General features: G+C 36.1%; 5 protein-coding genes across 5 annotated transcripts; 4 read left to right on the top strand and 1 right to left on the bottom strand.

Moving 5' to 3' along the window:
* Positions 1-1,561: 1,561 nt before the first annotated feature.
* On the top strand, positions 1,562-6,009 carry LOC7464697 (serine/threonine-protein kinase STY13). Its single transcript, XM_002307567.4, has 6 exons — positions 1,562-2,338; positions 3,945-4,066; positions 4,271-4,479; positions 4,557-4,731; positions 4,823-4,957; positions 5,536-6,009. Exons 1-6 carry the CDS (start codon positions 1,987-1,989, stop codon positions 5,740-5,742), a joined length of 1,200 nt encoding a protein of 399 aa, XP_002307603.2. The 5' UTR covers positions 1,562-1,986; the 3' UTR covers positions 5,743-6,009.
* Positions 6,010-6,675: 666 nt separating this feature from the next.
* LOC7464849 (homocysteine S-methyltransferase 2) lies at positions 6,676-12,764 on the top strand. Its single transcript, XM_052453405.1, has 8 exons — positions 6,676-7,113; positions 8,529-8,585; positions 8,659-8,885; positions 9,319-9,448; positions 9,605-9,808; positions 10,642-10,713; positions 10,960-11,243; positions 12,466-12,764. The coding sequence occupies exons 1-7, from the start codon at positions 6,937-6,939 to the stop codon at positions 11,116-11,118; spliced, it is 1,026 nt and encodes a 341-aa protein (XP_052309365.1). The 5' UTR covers positions 6,676-6,936; the 3' UTR covers positions 11,119-11,243; positions 12,466-12,764.
* Positions 12,765-12,918: 154 nt separating this feature from the next.
* On the bottom strand, positions 12,919-14,092 carry LOC7464696 (uncharacterized). The gene is made up of 2 exons (XM_002306751.4): positions 13,862-14,092; positions 12,919-13,483 (listed from the first exon to the last, which is right to left on the bottom strand). Exons 1-2 carry the CDS (start codon positions 13,974-13,976, stop codon positions 13,098-13,100), a joined length of 501 nt encoding a protein of 166 aa, XP_002306787.1. The 5' UTR covers positions 13,977-14,092; the 3' UTR covers positions 12,919-13,097.
* Positions 14,093-14,098: 6 nt separating this feature from the next.
* On the top strand, positions 14,099-14,837 carry LOC7464695 (CST complex subunit STN1). Its single transcript, XM_002307565.4, has one exon. The coding sequence runs from the start codon at positions 14,242-14,244 to the stop codon at positions 14,740-14,742; it is 501 nt and encodes a 166-aa protein (XP_002307601.1). The 5' UTR covers positions 14,099-14,241; the 3' UTR covers positions 14,743-14,837.
* On the top strand, positions 14,770-17,249 carry LOC7464693 (uncharacterized). The gene is made up of 7 exons (XM_052453406.1): positions 14,770-15,194; positions 15,441-15,512; positions 15,708-15,821; positions 15,911-16,189; positions 16,300-16,413; positions 16,787-16,859; positions 16,960-17,249. The coding sequence occupies exons 2-7, from the start codon at positions 15,447-15,449 to the stop codon at positions 16,995-16,997; spliced, it is 684 nt and encodes a 227-aa protein (XP_052309366.1). The 5' UTR covers positions 14,770-15,194; positions 15,441-15,446; the 3' UTR covers positions 16,998-17,249.
* The last annotated feature ends 209 nt before the right edge of the window (positions 17,250-17,458 follow it).

The following is a 17,458-nucleotide window of genomic DNA, read 5'->3' as shown; positions in this document are numbered from 1 at the left end:
CAGAGGACCTCCATTTGAAATGTCAACAATGCTATTTTGGAATCGGAGACTGTTCTAACTTGTAGTCGGTGGAGGATTAGGGATGTCAATTTGCTCATAATGGAAGCGCAATGCAATCAAAATATTAGGCTGCCATCCAGCCAGCTAAGAAATATTACTAGGCATGGATGGAGACGAGTGGCATGAAACGGTGTCTTTTCCAATTACGGCTCAACAGGTGGTGTTGAGGACGCCGTTGCTTTTTTATCTTTCTTTGACTTTCTGTCTTTGTTTTTTTTCTCGCCGATACAAGTCAATCCTTACGTCGGATATCATAAAATTCAACGCATTTACTCTTTTATCTCTTCAAAATTCGTACATTTTGAAAAATAATTTCCAAGCTAGTATAGTTTTGACTAGTTGCAGATATCACCTGTGTGTTCCATATTATTATTATTATTATTATTATTATTTGACCATTTATTCTTCTTTCTTCTCTTTTTAAAATGCTTTTGGTCCCTAAATTTCTATATTTAGTTAAATTCAGTTCCATTATTATTATTTTTATCATCTCACTTGTTTTTTTTGCAAAAAAAACTATTTTATTTGAGCTGAGCAAAAAATAGCTATTTCTTTTTTGTTTTTAGAAGATTATTCCATCATTTCTTAGAAACAAATTCCATAATAATAATGACACCCATACTACCATTAAAAAAATATCAACAAAATAAATTTATAAATATATAAAAAAAAAACCTAACTTTGAAACTTTCAATATATTGTTTAAAAACAACAATATACTCCCTTGTTAGCGCGTGTAACACATGAATAGACTACACTTGTCACACACATGTATCTGACACAAAAAAATTTCTGGTGCAGCACAAGGGCCTCTCACAACATTTTTTTTTTTTTAATGGTGCATGTGGCAGGTGATTGGCAAAACAAAATTTCTTGTGTGTCGCGTGTGGCACACAGGCTTGACAAAAATTGTTTTTGTCATGCATCTATCTAACACGCAAAAAATTCATACGAGATGCAGCGTGCTGTAATATCTGCGCGTGTCAAGTTATGCATATTTGACTTTCACAATTAATTAAACTGTGTTAGTTTAGTTATGCATATTTTAGTAGATTACGTTATCTCCATATATATATATATATATATATATATATATATATATATATTGCTTATCAACTTGGTTAGCATATAAAACACCATATTCATGTCACCTGCCTCCCTCCTCCCAACATGTTGAAGGGTAATAAAAACAGAAACAAAACAAAAGTAAAATAAAGATAAAATATAGCAAATTGGCTATACAATCTAGAGTAAAAAAAAGCATGGAAGTCGAAGCAAATCCTTAAAAATACCGGTAAGTCCGTTAAAAAAAGAAACTGGTAGGAAAACAGCCAAAGTAATAAACAAAGAAAAGAAGCTGAAAAGTGTTTGATTTTTGAAACAGTCACGAAGCTATTTTAGGTCACTATCAAATATCAATCCTTCCCTTCCCTTTCGTTTTTTTCTCTCTAATATATATATATATATATATATATATATATATATATATATACACGGGGGAATTATTCCTTGATTGGCTGCTTTGACCTTTCCCTTCCCTTTCTTAAAGTCTCCTCCACAAAACCCTACTTGTCTAATTCCCTCTTTATCTCTCTCTCCCCCTTCTCGTTTTTGCAACAATTTTTTTGTTTTGGTTTTTTAGGGGCTTTGCTTCGTTCTTCTATTTATTTGTCAATTTTTTTTTAAAATCTCCAGTTTTCCTTAATTTTCGAACCTTTTCGAATGTCATAATTGTGAATTGGGATTTCAAAAATAAAGGGTAGTAATTTTTTGTTAATTATTTCCATGATTTAAATGATTTTGGAGGTTTGCTAGATTAATTATTATTTTGATGGTGGCAAGGATGTTCTTGTTCTGATAGTTTCAAAAAAACAAACTGTATAACTATAAAGTTTTCTGCTTTATAATTTTAAAAGGAAAAAAAAAATGGAATCAAGCAATTTAAAGGAAGCAGAAGGGGCAATGAAGGGAAAGAAAAGCAATACCCATCAAGAAGCAGAAACTGCCTCAACTGCTAAAGAAAAGAAATTGGGCTCAAAAGAGGGCAGTGTGAGCAATAAAGAACTGTACTTTAGAGCAGATAAAATAGATTTCAAGAGCTGGGATATTCAGCTAGAGAATCATTTAAGCCGTGCTTGGTCAAGGGATAGGGAAGTGCAACCAACAAGAAAGGAAGAGTGGGAGATTGATTTGGGAAAATTGGATATAAGGCATGTGATTTCTTATGGGACTTATGGGACTGTGTATAGAGGCAATTATGACGGCCAAGATGTTGCTGGTATTGCAGTTTTTATTTATTATTCTCCTGTTCCTGCTTCCTTTGAAATGTTTATTCAATTTTGGAATTCAAGTTCTTTTCTTTTTTATTTTTTTTTTCTGAAGCACTGACTTATAGAAATTTAAATAATCTGTGAGATTAGCTCTGCGATCTGTTTGTAGTATAATTATTAATGAATTCCTTATTTGAAATGAAGTTGAGAAATATTTTATTCGTGTTTGATAGATAATAGGTAGCTATAAATCTCTTCGTACGCAGTTAAGTATAGAGGTCGTAAAGGAATTTCTTATGTCAAGTCTGATAGCATGCTTTAAACACTTAAGTGATGAGACAGAGTAAAAGGTTCACATGTTAGTTGGAAGGTATGGCTTTTAACTGCGTGTATTATACATCTAGTGATTTCATCACTTTGAGGCATGGCCTTAAGAGATCAAGTATTAATGATTGCATTTTGAGGCTATAACTTTATGAACACATGGTTATTTACTGTGCATGCACGTTATGTTGGTTTATAACCACGACAGTTTGTGTCTTATTGCATATGTTTTCAGGGTTTCTTTTGGTCTGGATTTTGTTTTTGAGAGCTTATAAAATTCTTTGTCAATACATAGTGCTTGGCAAAGAAGCTTAAAAAAGTGCAGAAGCGTCATTGGCTAATAGGAAAGCTGACTTTAGTTCATATCTCTTTTAGATAAGATGAACGTAAAATTTAAGATTAAACAGTAAGGCTTGAGCTTTGACACAGATCATTGAACCAATTATTAACATTTCTAAACATCTTTGCTTAAATTATCTTTTTATCTCTTTTGAATTTTTATCTGAGTAAATACTTTGGTTAATTTCTTTTCTTGTCTTTTTTGGTTGTGCATCATTGATTGGAATGAGATAACTATAGGTATCACTTGTGTGAGTCATGGTAAGAGCACCTGCTCAAGTTTTAGGATGTCACGTAAATGGCTGAGGTTCTTCTATGAAGAAGTTTTGGACTACTTGTATATTTGTTCAAGTTCTCAATGTTTTGCTGAAGGAAAGGATGTCTTTCTGAATCCTTCCCACTCTCAAATTCTCCAAGTTCATTCCTCGGCCATTGAAAACTTTGGTTACATGCTAAGTCATCAATTATGCTGCTCTGTAGAGGTGCAATGATGTACGCTGTACTTACAGCAGATTATTTGTATTGGATGACATGTATCTTTTTATTAAAAACTGGTACATTTGTGAGGTTTCCCTGCAAGCTTCCAAAATCTTCTCTCATTTCTAGCAAGACATGCGTAATCTTATTTCAAATTAACGAGAAAAAGACTGGGTGTGATTCCTTTGTTATAGATGTTGCTGTGTGGTTTATAGGTGTCATTATGTTAAGTTTTTTTAACCACTACTTGTTTGATAGCATTGTTGTTATAATTAGTCCAATTATAAGAAACTACTATGTTTTCTGGTATTTTTCAAGCTTGTCTGTGTATATGTAAAAGCATGATGACACTGTGAATTGTCTACTTCGCCACCCAACCCATTAAAACTGCCTAAAACATCAAACAATCACTCCATATGTGCAATAATTATTTGTCTCGGCAAAGTCCTCACTGCCAACTATTAAAAATTACAGTGAAGGTATTGGACTGGGGAGAGGATGGCATTGCCACTGCTGCTGAAACTGCTGCTCTCCGGGCATCATTCAAGCAAGAGGTTGCTGTTTGGCATAAGCTTGACCATCCTAACGTTACGAAGGTAAAGGGTTCACCATCATCTATCAATGGCTTGATGTCTTCTTCAGTTACCTTCCATTGATAAACAAAAAAGTTCTCTCCAAGTTATTTTTTGTGTTTTTTTATTGTGATAGTTTCTGTTCCTTAGGTTTCCATCACAAGCTTTGTAGATGCATCGCCATTGTATCCTAGTATTAAAATCTATAACTATAATCATCCATTACAGTTTGTTGGAGCTTCAATGGGAACTTCCAATCTTAAGATCCCTTCCAAAAGTTCTTCAAGTGATAGCGTCAATTCTCCTCCTGCTAGGGCATGTTGTGTTGTTGTTGAGTACCTTCCAGGTGGGACGCTAAAGAAATTTTTAATCAGAAATAGGAGAAAGAAACTTGCCTTTAAGATTGTGATTCAACTTGCTTTGGACTTATCTAGGGGGTAAGTAAATATTTTCAATTAGAATGTTTGTTATTTGATGTTTACTTATAGATTTTTTCTTTGATCCACTTTTGCAGTTTGAGCTACCTGCACTCTAAAAAGATTGTACATCGTGATGTTAAGACAGAAAATATGCTGTTAGATGCTACTAGAACTTTGAAAATTGCTGATTTTGGCGTTGCTCGAGTTGAGGCTCAGAACCCAAGGGACATGACTGGGGAAACTGGCACTCTTGGATACATGGCCCCTGAGGTACCTGCTCCCTGTTCTTTCTTTTCTCTTGCTATAGTTTTTCCCTTTATCTGAAATCTTGATAATAGATTTTAACTAAGTAATTGTCTAGGTCCTGGATGGTAAGCCTTACAACAGGAAATGCGATGTATACAGCTTTGGTATATGCTTGTGGGAAACCTATTGCTGTGACATGCCTTATCCAGATCTTAGTTTTGCAGAAGTTTCATCTGCAGTTGTTCGACAGGTTTGTTTGCTTTTATATTTTGATAACTGTAGCGGGAAACCCATTTTTATTTCTTATAATTTGGAATGCCCCATAATTTGATCCCTGCAGTTGCAGTAAGGTCCCAGAGTACATTCTGAGGAAAATACCTACATATGGTATTATGTGACGCATAATATATTATGATATGTGCTACAGAGTTGAACCTAAATATCTACTCATGTGACTAGATAATTGCTATTGTGCAAAGTGAAAGTACTGATGTTTGAAAAAGCTAAGGCATGAATGGTATCTCCTGTTCTCTTGAGATTGTAGACCCAAAGGTTAACTCACATGACTAGATAATTGATGCTGAGCGAAGTGTAAATATTTGTATGAGCAAAGGCATTAAAGCTGTGTTCGTTTCACTGCTCTCATAATGTTGGTCCATCGGACCAGGTGACCTGACTGGTGTCAACTTTTTTCAACCCCGGTTGGACTATATCTTATGTTGTTAATTTGGCTGTACTGGACATTGCCTTTTTAGAATCTAGCTTGTTTGTGGTTTTAACGTGCCATCTTATGTTTGATAATTTCAATGTTGAAAATAATCTTTACAGCATTTGAGGCCAGAAATTCCTAGATGTTGCCCAAGTTCATTGGCAAGTGTCATGCGGAAATGTTGGGATGCAAATTCAGAGAAGCGGCCTGAGATGGACGAGGTAGTTAGGCTGCTCGAAGCAATAGATACAAGCAAAGGGGGTGGCATGTTACCCGAAGATCAATCAACTGGCTGCTTGTGTTTTACCCCAGCTCGTGGTCCTTAACTCACCTTCGCCTTCCACCTTCCACCGGTCATATATACTCATATGGTATTGAAGCAATTCACTAGATCACAGTTTTCTCAAGCACATGAACAAAGAACTTTAGAAGCAAGAGAATTTCTGCTTCTAGTTGATCATTAAATGTTTCAGTGTATTAAAAGTTAGCTTTTTTATCTCTGTAATTATTATCTTGCACAGAATTATAATATTTGGAAATGTTGGAGCTCCATACTTATTTTGTATATCATTTCGTGAGATAGTTGTGATTCAGAGAGTAGTTTTGCCTATAATTATGGAAATCGAGATGGATGGAAGCTAGAAATCAGGAGTTTATGTGGATAAAAAAAAGGAATCAAAAGTTTTCATTTCAATGAATGTAATATTATCCATGGAATATTTTGAACCTTAGACAGAAAATACCTGCCGTTCTTTAGTAATATTCTGCGTCCAAACAGAAGTTCGAAGATTTTGTTTCTCAAACCATGTAGATTTTGAAAATAAATTGCTTGCAGTCATCTTAGTTTATGCGAAAACTAAAGCATTTGAAGTAAATCATTAGTACTGTAAAATAGTTTGGCCAGGAAGATGAGAATCAAAAGGATGCCAAAGTATATATGACAGCAACCAAACCAGCCTAAGATAATCACCTGGGATCTTTGCCTGTGCTATTTTGATGGTGATGTTATTGGATTAGCAGGTGGTGGTGTACGGATTGCATCAGAGATTACTCTTCTTGTTGCCCCATTTGGGGTTTACTGTGAAGAAGTAAGAGACTTCTTGTGCTGCACACCATGACAGATGAGGCGATTTTCTTTCTTCTTCTGAAAACATGGAAAACTTTTATTGGTAAAAGGAGGGAAAATCCTTTTAAGTAATTACAGTAGAGGCAGCTCCTAAACAAAATAGCTAAGCTAATAACCAATTATCAAGACGAAACCATTATTTTGTTAAATTAAATGATTGTCGAAGGATTGGATACAAAAATTGAAAAACATGAGGGGTTGGAAAGTAAACATTCAAAGTAGAAAGGATATTATTGCAAAGATTGGACAACTTATGGGTGCCCTTCTCCACAACCTTTGTACTCTATAAATACTCTGATCAAACCAAAGCGCAACCGACATAAACTGGGAAGGAAAGACAAACTTTTCAAACACAAAAACCCTCTGCTGGGGAGGGAAAGACACAAGTTTTAAGATGGGACATCCAGCCGCCGAGACCTCGTCCTTTATGACTGATTTCCTCCGCCAATCAGGCGGCGTCGCCATTATCGACGGTGGTCTCGCGACGGAGCTCGAACGACACGGCGCTGACCTCAATGATCCTCTCTGGAGTGCCAAGTGTCTTCTTACTTCCCCTCATCTCGTTCGTGAGGTGCCCCCCCCCCCCCTTCTCTCTCTCTCTCTCTTTATATATATATATAATGTGTTTCTGTTGCTGTCTCTGCTTTGATTTTCGAGTTTCTTTTCTCTTTTAAATGTGGAGCAAATGGTGCCTTTAGACCCTTGAATCTTTTTTATAACGCAAGAACTTGAAAAAAAAAAAAAAGAAGCCAAGACTTATAAAGTAGGAAGAAATCTGTGTCATTTTTCGCTGACAGAAATTTCGAATTCATGTCACGCAAACCCTTTTGAGAGAAAGGGGGTGGGTGCGTGAGGTCAACTGGAAATTTTGAGCGTATATGATTGGCATTAGCTTACAACAGAGAAGGACAGTGGTAAATTAAATTGGTGAAGAGTATGGACCGCCATGTGGGCTGTTTTCAGTTCTATCTATGTATGATTGGGTGTGTGTTTGTGTTCTTGAATCAACTTTATAGATTTGTTTCTTGATTGGTAGTGCAAAAACTCAGATTTGCACTATAAAAGTTGGAATCTGGATAGACTCACCCCCATGACCATGACCATGGCCCATGTAGATGTGGTCATCACGTTTTCGAGCTTACTTGTCAAAACTCAGCTATGCTGTTTTGTGTTGGTTGAAAATCTGCAGGGACTTCAGAGTATTTAATATAGTATATTGTATTTAATTTGGGCCATTCTGCTTTCTTATTGAACAATGGGTTTGTTAAATGAAACGGGACCACTCTGTTATTGGTTGAGGATTGGAGGTTGAACTTGGACAAGCATGCAATTGTAATTATTAATACTTTTTTCCTTTTGCGTTAGGGTTTTTTTTTTTGGGTGGGGGGTTGTAAAGTATTTCCTCAGAACAATTAAGTAGAAATAGATACAGATATATCAACTAGATTTGTCTCATATTACAACTGATATGCGTTACAAACACAAACATTAAGCACATAAAACATTTGATTAACCTACATTGATATATATTCTTAAAATTCTTGCGTCTTTCTTAAATTCTTCAGTTTAGCCAAGAAAAATATGTCTGTAAAACTTTATGCATGAGAAATATAATCAACCATATAAATAAAAAGGAAAAGAAACTAGCATAATGAAAAGCAAGTTTAATTTTCAGAAATCACAATAACATTCATCTTAGGAAAAATGCCATATAACTGCAAGGTTTTTTTTTGTCTTTCTGGCAACAATATTTTATTGATTCCAGTGGTAAAAGTACTAATGTGGAAAACCAAATGCAATTGATGTATAGATTCATTTGTTATCAAGACTGCTAATAGATAAATAACTGCCATTTTTGGAATTGCTGCCATCTTTTTCTATCTCACAATCTTTTTTTTTTATATAAGTTTTGGTTATACATGAAACCGTATGAAATGTTGATATGTGGTATCTTTCCATTGGTTAATGAGTTTCTTGACCGAGCAGGTACACCTTGACTATCTTGAAGCTGGTGCAGATATTATCATCACAGCATCTTATCAGGTAATAACACTGATCTCTTTCTATATGTGCGGGCGCGCAGAATTTACACTCAGTTTCACTTGAATATGGACAGGCCACCATCCAGGGATTTGAGGCAAAAGGTTTCTCTGGTGAAGAAAGTGAATCCTTGCTCAGGAAAAGCGTGAAAATTGCATGTGAGGCAAGGGATATTTATTATGACAGATGCCAAAAAGGTTCTCCTGATAGCAATAATGGTAGGGTTCTGAAACAACGACCTATTTTAGTTGCAGCTTCCATTGGAAGTTATGGAGCTTATTTAGCTGATGGATCCGAGTACAGGTGAGTCAACCTCTAGTCAAGTAATTGCATGAGCTGCATCACTGCACATATCTATTTATATCACTATCATGCGCCAATCAACTGTCATATCTCTTAGTGCTCTTAATTTTAATTTTAATTTTAAAAGCTTTGTGGAGAACTTAATACTTAGAGTTCTTATGGGATCTGAGAAAATGAACACGGTCTAAGCTTGATGGTTTCAGAATGTGGTTCACTATCAAACACCAATTAACAGTCATGTTTTAAAAGCATTGTGGAGACTTACACCTAAGTTTTTTTTATTGAATCTGAGAAAATGAACATGGCCTTAAGCTTGATGGCATCAGAATGTGGTTTGATATCCTTTCAGAAAGAGGGTGTCCTACTATCCTTAATAGAAAGTAAACTTCTAATTATTCTTTCTTTACCTCTTATTGTTGCTCTCCCTTTACAGTGGGAACTATGGCGATGCAATTACCCTTGAAACCTTGAAAGATTTTCATCGCAGAAGGGTACAGATTCTTGCAGAATCAGGTGCTGACCTCATAGCATTTGAAACAGTTCCAAATAAAGTAGAAGCTCAGGTATTGATCAGATCCTTTTTCATATCATAACATTTTAATTTCTTTCTCATAGAGGAAAGTCATGATCAAATCTAGGAATAGGAAACGAAGTTAATACTGGTGCTACATTTCGTTTTGGTGCTTGTTTTCCCATTGATTATGTCTCTGTTTGTTCAGGCTTATGTTGAGCTCTTGAAGGAAGAAGACATAAAGATTCCTGCATGGTTCTCTTTTAACTCTAAGGATGGCGTTAACGTGGTTAGCGGTGACTCTTTGCTTGACTGTGCTTCAATTGCTGAATCATGCCAGAATGTAGTTGCAGTGGGGATCAACTGCACACCTCCTAGATTTATTCATGGACTGATTTTGTCTATTAAGAAGGTATGCTTTTTGTCTTCCTGCTATTCTTTAGTTGACGTTTTTAAATGTTCTTAATGAAGCACTGAACTACAGTGTTCATTATTGGTGGCCATAACTTGTCTCAACCTGATGCAAATTCAGACCAATGTCATTTGTACAATAACTGACCATCAAAACTCTTTCTTCCGTTAATGAACTTATTTATCCGTGCTAGAAATATAAACAACAATGAAGCAAGAAGATCAGAAAAATAATACTTGCCATCTATGTCCACAAAATTGTGTCGAAGTTATTGTCAATGATTACACTGGGGTTAAAACTTTTCTTGGTCAATAATTAACAATAGCCTAATTTCTTCGACAGTGTTTGAACTTACAATTATCATTTATTTTTCTCTGGTTAAAAAGTCAAGAACTGTGATTGAATTTAAGAATTGAATGAACTAAAGTAACATCAACCACAACTTAGGAATCTTACAATCGTGATAAGCTCCTTGTCTATTTTAGAGATTTAAGATGATATTGATGGTTTTATACTTTTTTTTAGTCCAATATGGTCTTGCACTATGTTCCACTGTGCACTCTCGGTATAAAGAATGTGGTAATGGATAGCTGTTGGCTTATAAGATCACTTGATAGTTGATACTAGATGACTTGGGTGGGTGTTCTATGGCAGCAACAGTTATAACACTTGCCCCTTGACTTCATGGTTTCTATTTATTTTATGTTAAAATAGTTGTTGGATAAAAAATAAGAATGATTTGATGTTCTTAATATATATATATATATATATATATATATATAAAGTAAACGGGTGTCTGGCACTTTTGCTTAATGAAATTATGATTTTATCAGGTGACTACAAAACCAATACTTATTTATCCAAACAGTGGAGAGAGTTACGATGGCAAGCGAAAGGAATGGGTGGTGAGTTCATTTTGATGGCTGTGGAAAGCACATGGAAATTATTTCCATATTGTTTTTTTAATAATATTCGAAGGCATCAATAAGTCCTTGTTATTTCAAGAAAAGGATTCTCTCAAGTTCTTCCAAAAGTAATTGCAAGCAAATTTGCCTTGCGGAACACTATTTTCTGTCTGTATCTTACAACTTCATGGCTGGTTCTATTTTTTAATATGCCAATTAACTGTGTCAACCCGCTTTCTGTTGCAGCAAAACACAGGCATATCAGATCAAGATTTTGTATCATATGTAAACAAATGGTGTGAGATTGGGGCTGCCCTTGTTGGAGGCTGTTGCAGAACAACTCCCAATACTATCAGAGCCATATACAGGACTCTTTCCAGTAGATCTCCTGCTCCATCCTCATAGTGACCACGCTTGCCTTCCCATGGAGTCTATGTAATTCCAAACCCAAACATGGAAGCTGAAAAAGGCCCTGCGTGGTATGAAATTTTTCCCTGATATTGAGGGAAGTGTTTGATCAAATCTAAGATACCGTTTGGTAACGTGGTTGCGGGTGAGGTTCACCCGCAACCACGTTAATAAGCGTTTGGTAATCAAAATGAAAGTACTTTCAGTGGGTAGGACCCACATGGCACCGTTGGTTTAGGAGAAGCAGCATTTTGCTGCTTCGCTCCACTGTAGCTGTTCACTAAAGTGCACAGTTTAGTTTTTTTTTTTTTTTTTTTTAAATTTCGAAAAACCAGTGCGAGTGAATTAATTCACTCGCACTGTTCACATCAAAAGTTTCACTGTTTTTTTTTTTTTTTTAATTTCGAAAAACCAATGCGAGTGAATTAATTCACTCGCACTGTTCACATGAAAAGTTTCACTGTTTTTTTTTTTTTGAAAAACCAGTATAGTTAAATGATTTCACTCATACTATTCACGTGAACGTGAACAATATTTTTGAATTTTTTTTAAAAAATTAGCTTAAGGTGAATTAAATTTACTTGTACTGTAATCTCAATTTTTATAAATGATAATATTTTATCTAATTTTATTGCACGCTCAAAATTTTTTAGAAAACTGTAGTTCTTGTCACATGAATTTTGTACGTAATGAAATTGTAAATTTTTTTTTAAAAAATTGACTTTTACTCAAAAAAACTAGTATTTAATATTATTTAATAACACTACATAAATTAGAAGGATATCGCATGATGACGTAACATTTATGGAATTTGATCGCAATTCCAATTATGTTCTTGTCGGGTCCGACCCAGTTAAAAAAAATCAGTTTTTATTTTTATTTTAATTGTGTTTTATTCAAAAAATTAGAAGGAGATCGCTTGATGACGTAACAAAAACTTCAGTTTTTGTTGTTGCACGCTTAAGAAACCATGGAAAATATAGTCCTTATTTGATAGATTTATTTCGTATGTGATGACATTGCATATAGTTTAATGGAATAATAAAAAATATTTGATATCAATATTATTTATTTCATGATGTAATAACAGTAGTTAAATCTACAATATTTAAATTAAAAATCATTCATATATATATATATATATAAATATATATATTATAACCTCAATTTGAAAAGCATTTTTTTAACCAAACACATTAAACTACTTTTTGTTCAACCTCAATTTCAACCACAGTTTTAACCAAACATCTATTTTTTCAAACCAACCTCAACTAAAAGTATTTTTTATAAAACAACTTTTTTCAAACCACAACAGCAACCGCAATACCAAACACACCCTAAGATTAAGGTCTGAGAAGTTTGTAGAAGATTGAGGTTTCTATTTCATGAGCTACTAGTTTTGGAAAGGCTACCGCTATTGAATTCTGACCCGAAGATCGACAGCCTTGTTTTTTGTACTGTTGTAAGACTCTTGACCCGAGGATCTACAGTTTTGTTAACTGCATTGTTGTGAGACAGGATTTCAAGTTAAATAAGATATTTCTAATAACCCTGTAGAATAGTCAAAAGTTGTACACCATTTTGATCTGGATTATTTGATTATACTCCACCCTATTGAAGTTTTCAGAGACATTTTCGGGCAACTTACCCACAAGCTTAGCCTACTCCAAATAATTACTATACATAGAGATGCTGAAAAATTAAAGGTGCACACGATTTTAATTGAAACGATCTGGAAAAGCAGCTCTGGCCAGTAGCACAAAAGGAAATCTTGGCTGAGGGCAAGAAAATGCAGTATATCAGTTAACAATTTACCACTTTGATTTTCCGGTCAGACAAAAATCTATCAAAAAACACATGGTAAATCACACTAGATCTAATTGCATGGTACAAACCAATCATATTGGTGCAAGAAAGTCCCTAAATTAACAGGATTTTCAAGTCCCTTGCATAAGAAGGAGCATCAGCATCAGTGATCACGTATCAAAACCAGAGTAGACACCGCTTTCCCTTAACAACCTCTTCTCTTCTTCAACATAATTCTTCCCCCTACTTGCCTGACCAAGCTCTCGTTTCCTCTTCTCTTTCTGCTGGAATGACATATTTTTCTTCTCTTTTGAAGTTTGCACATTCATCAAAGCCTCTCCATCCCTCAATGCATATCTTGTTTTCTGTCGTTCTTGGTAGGATTCTCCAACATCCGTGGTTTCGCGACGCTCTTTGCCAGAAGACCAAGTCCAGTCTGGTTTCGTGTCATCTATTGGTGCTGGCACACTCAGGACTGACAGCCCCCCTTTATACCCATGTTGTCTCAACGCTTCAAAGTCCACAGCACCACCACTCTTGAGCTTTCCAGACTTGCCTGTTCATATGGGTAATCTCAAAACTTTCTATAGTAACCAAAAACAAATCTCAAGAATAGAAGAAATGAACACAGGATACCAAAATGATTAACAAAATGGTTATGGAACAATTAACAATACAACAACTAGCATCAGAGGGAGCAAAAACAGCCCATTAAGATTCTTCTTAGCATGTCTGTCTCTTTAAAAACCTGGACTTTCTAGGTTTTTCCTTAGTACCGACCAGAATTCATTCGTTACACATCCATCTTTCTTCCTTCCATTCAATCATCATACATGAATTAACGTTATTAGGCTTTTATTTGACTATCAGGAAATTAAATATTTCTTAAAGAATGTAATATAATAGGTCTGTTGGTTCAAGAAATAGTTATTACCTTTAGATTTCTTTTGTCTCGATGATTTCTTGTCAGCTGCTGCACCCTCTGAATCTGAACCCGAAGACGACGAGGAATCATCCTCCTCATCACTCCACGGCGTTAGCCTCTTCATTGTATCAAATCGCAATCACTTTTGAGTGGGCAAAAGGGGGTTAGGGTTTTTACCTCTTTCTAACTACCTCGTAGAGGAGGAGACCGACCGACACTCGATTTTATTTTTGCTGCCGACACGACTTCGTTTTGTCAGTAACAAAAACACCCTCCACTCAAAATATATTAACAAAAATACCCTTCTCCTTAAAGTAAACCACGCGTAGAATTAGATAGATATCCACTGATTCCTCTTTCTTTTTAATTTTTTTCACCCCTTTTATCTGATGGATCAGAGACTGCAAAACACACACGTAAAGCTCTTAGCCTTCGATCTCCTTTCTCTAGCCCAAACTCCCTCGTTCTCCACCTACGACCCGATCACCTTCACTCGCAAAAACACTACCATCTCCCGCACCGAAATCCTAGGCGTCATCACCTCCCGCGAGCTAAAACCAAACAAATTTCTCAAATTCACAATTGACGACGGCACTGGCTGCGTCACCTGCGTTCTCTGGCTCAACCAGCTCACCTCTCCTTACTTTTCACGCCGTAATCCTGCTAATGTTAAATTAATTGCTGACATGGCTGCTCATTTTGCATCGGAGATTAAAATCGGACTCGTGGCTAGAGTTCGTGGCAGGATTGCAGGATACAGAGGTGCGGTGCAGGTTACGGTGTCTGATGTTGTGGTCGAGAGGGATCCTAACGTGGAGGCTTTTCATTGGTTGGATTGTATTAGGTTGGCCCGTAATTGTTATAATGTGGTTGCTGGTGGCGCCTTTTAATTGCAAATTACCAATTAGAAATGCAATTAGCGGCGTGCTTTGTGATTCTGTATTTGTCGACTGAAAAAAGAAAAATAAGAGTTTCCAGTTTTCAACTGTGGCAAATTAATTATCTGGTTAATTAAATCCAATTTTGCAAAATTAATCACCATTTCTGGAACTAAAAGGCAGGTTTGGGATCGAAATTAGGGTTTTACAATGACAGGTCGCTGTTAAAACGACGTCGTGTGAAATGGTTTTAGGTCCTTGCGAAAACGCCCCATCTATTTTCCTTACTTTCATGCAAGAAACGGCATCGTGTTGAGCGAGAGACTCAAGTTGACCCAAAAAAATCGGAGAGAAAGAAAAGGACAGGCTGAAGCGAGAGGGTTAAGCAGTAAACAGTGCCTGTCTCTCTGCTACCTCGGCGCGGCGGCGGCAGCTGATCTTTCACTTTATTAAACAGTACAAAGGTACCTATCAGTCTCCTCTTCTTTTCTATAACCTCCTAGAGTTCGTGCAAGGAATTCAACTTTACCATTTCGTCTCATATAAGTGATGTGGTTGCTTTTCCTTTTGAAACTTTCGGGGCTTTTGCTTTGACCATAAGTTAGGTTCACTCACTCAAGATATTTGCAACGCTGGAAGAGAAAAATAAATAAATTTTGTTGCTAATTTTTATACATATGGGTGGGGGTGGGTAAATTCTGTTGGTACAGAACATCATGGAGATAGATGCTGAAGAGGTCAAAGATAGCTCCCTCATTTTGATCAAGCAAGGAGCTGAAGCGGTGAGTTCTCTTGTAACATTGTTATGTCCTGAGACGACATGATTTTGCGTTTCCCTTTATTATGACTGCACCCACACCCCAACACAGCATATTCAGTCATAAATTTTATCGAGTATGTTCTGTTTTTGTTTGAATTCTTGCTTATCCCGCGCTATTATTGCTTTTGTTTGTTTGTTTGGGGTTGTTCTCTTTCAGAGGGTTTTTGAGTCAAATTTTGTTGGAAGGAGGTCTATTGTAAAGGAACGTTTCTCGAAGAAGTACAGGCATCCAACTCTGGATTCTAAACTTACTCTCAAGCGTTTAAATGCGGTGAGTCACAAGTTTGTATTTTTTTTCACTGGTTTTCTTTACATATTGCAGAAGCAAGTGTTGAATGTTTTCCGTGAACTTCGGAGCAGGAAGCTAGATGTATGACAAAGGCAAGACGACTAGGGGTGTCTACTCCTGTGTTGTATGCTGTGGATCCACTTCTGCATTCTCTAACATTTGAGTATGTGGAGGGTCCTTCTGTGAAAGATGTCTTCCTTGAATTCGGGTTACATGGTATTGTGGAAGAACGATTGGATGACATCGCAATGCAGATTGGCGATTCAATTGGAAAACTACATGACGGTGGTCTTATTCATGGTGACTTGACCACATCAAATATGCTACTTCGGATGGGTACCAATCAATTGGTGAGTTATTTTATCTGTTATAGTAGAGGCGAAGAAATCCTTGTTTTCTCTGTTTGTTTACTTGATTGTTACCATATCTCTGCATCACAACCAGAGCTATCTTCTCTCAGGTCCTTATTGATTTCGGCCTTAGCTTCACATCAACCCTCCCTGAGGACAAAGCTGTTGATTTATATGTACTGGAACGAGCCTTACTTTCAATGCATTCTTCATGTGGAAATGTGGTGAGCCAAGACTAAATTTTTATTCATATCCTAATTTCGTGTATGCTATTTTTTATTGTTGACAGATGCGAGGAAAAGGAATTTTAAATACATCGAGAATAAGAGAGTGAGACCAATTGAGAATTTGCCATGGAACAGTAAAACTATTGAGAATTTGCACGAGTTTGAAGTTTTTAGTTAGTACAGGAATAGAAATGCAAAAAGGAGCCAGGTTTCTACAAAATTGTCATAGTGAATTTGTTAAAGCAACTGCCGAAACATTGGTTCTTAAAGTGCTTTCTTATAGTTTTATCTTTTACTGTGCGAAGTTAACATGGAACTGAATAGAAACCTGCAAAATAGAACTTTGCTCATGATCTACGTTCTTGTACAGATGGACCGCATTCTCGCCGGGTACAGAAAGTCCTCAAAGCAGTGGTCATCTACGTTGAACAAGCTAGCTCAAGGTACAATCCTGCTCTCCTAATTGATCAACTTCTCCAGTACTATTTTTTTTTCTCTTACTTGTACGATTCTCATTTTGTTATTGGTTATAACCTTTTACAGTTCGACAAAGGGGTCGAAAGCGCACCATGATTGGATAAACGTTTTCCTCTATTTGTTCCATTTTAGGTAAAGAGAAAGAGGTGTCCGTTAAAGTGATCAAAATTATGACAATTTATATTGCTGCTGTATTCTTATGCATATGTAATGATCGACCTACAAGTTGTGATGCATGAAACAAGTTTTCATGTATGGCCAGGGGTTCAATAGTTTCGTTTTCATGACAGTTTACTGTTAGAGGAATTGAGGCATCCAAATTAAATGATTATCGCTACGTGTGATCTTTATTTTTTGTTCTTGTTGTTGGAGCTGTTGACTGGTGGAAACTTTGAACTTGAGCTGGTCATTGACGCGACAAACGCGACATATCATATCATGTACTAGGTTGCTCAGAGGGTTTGTGATTCGAATCACACAACCTTTGCTTTAAGTAGAAGTTATGGGGCATTCTGCAGTGCTACTGTCCTACCTCCTATTTGTTCAAATCTTACGAGCTCTTTCC

The sequence above is a fragment of the Populus trichocarpa genome, chromosome 5 (assembly GCF_000002775.5).
Source record: "Populus trichocarpa isolate Nisqually-1 chromosome 5, P.trichocarpa_v4.1, whole genome shotgun sequence".
Classification (NCBI taxonomy): Eukaryota; Viridiplantae; Streptophyta; class Magnoliopsida; order Malpighiales; family Salicaceae; genus Populus; species Populus trichocarpa.
The sequence above is the reverse complement of the archived record's forward strand: the minus strand, read 5'-3'. Positions and strand labels throughout refer to the sequence as shown.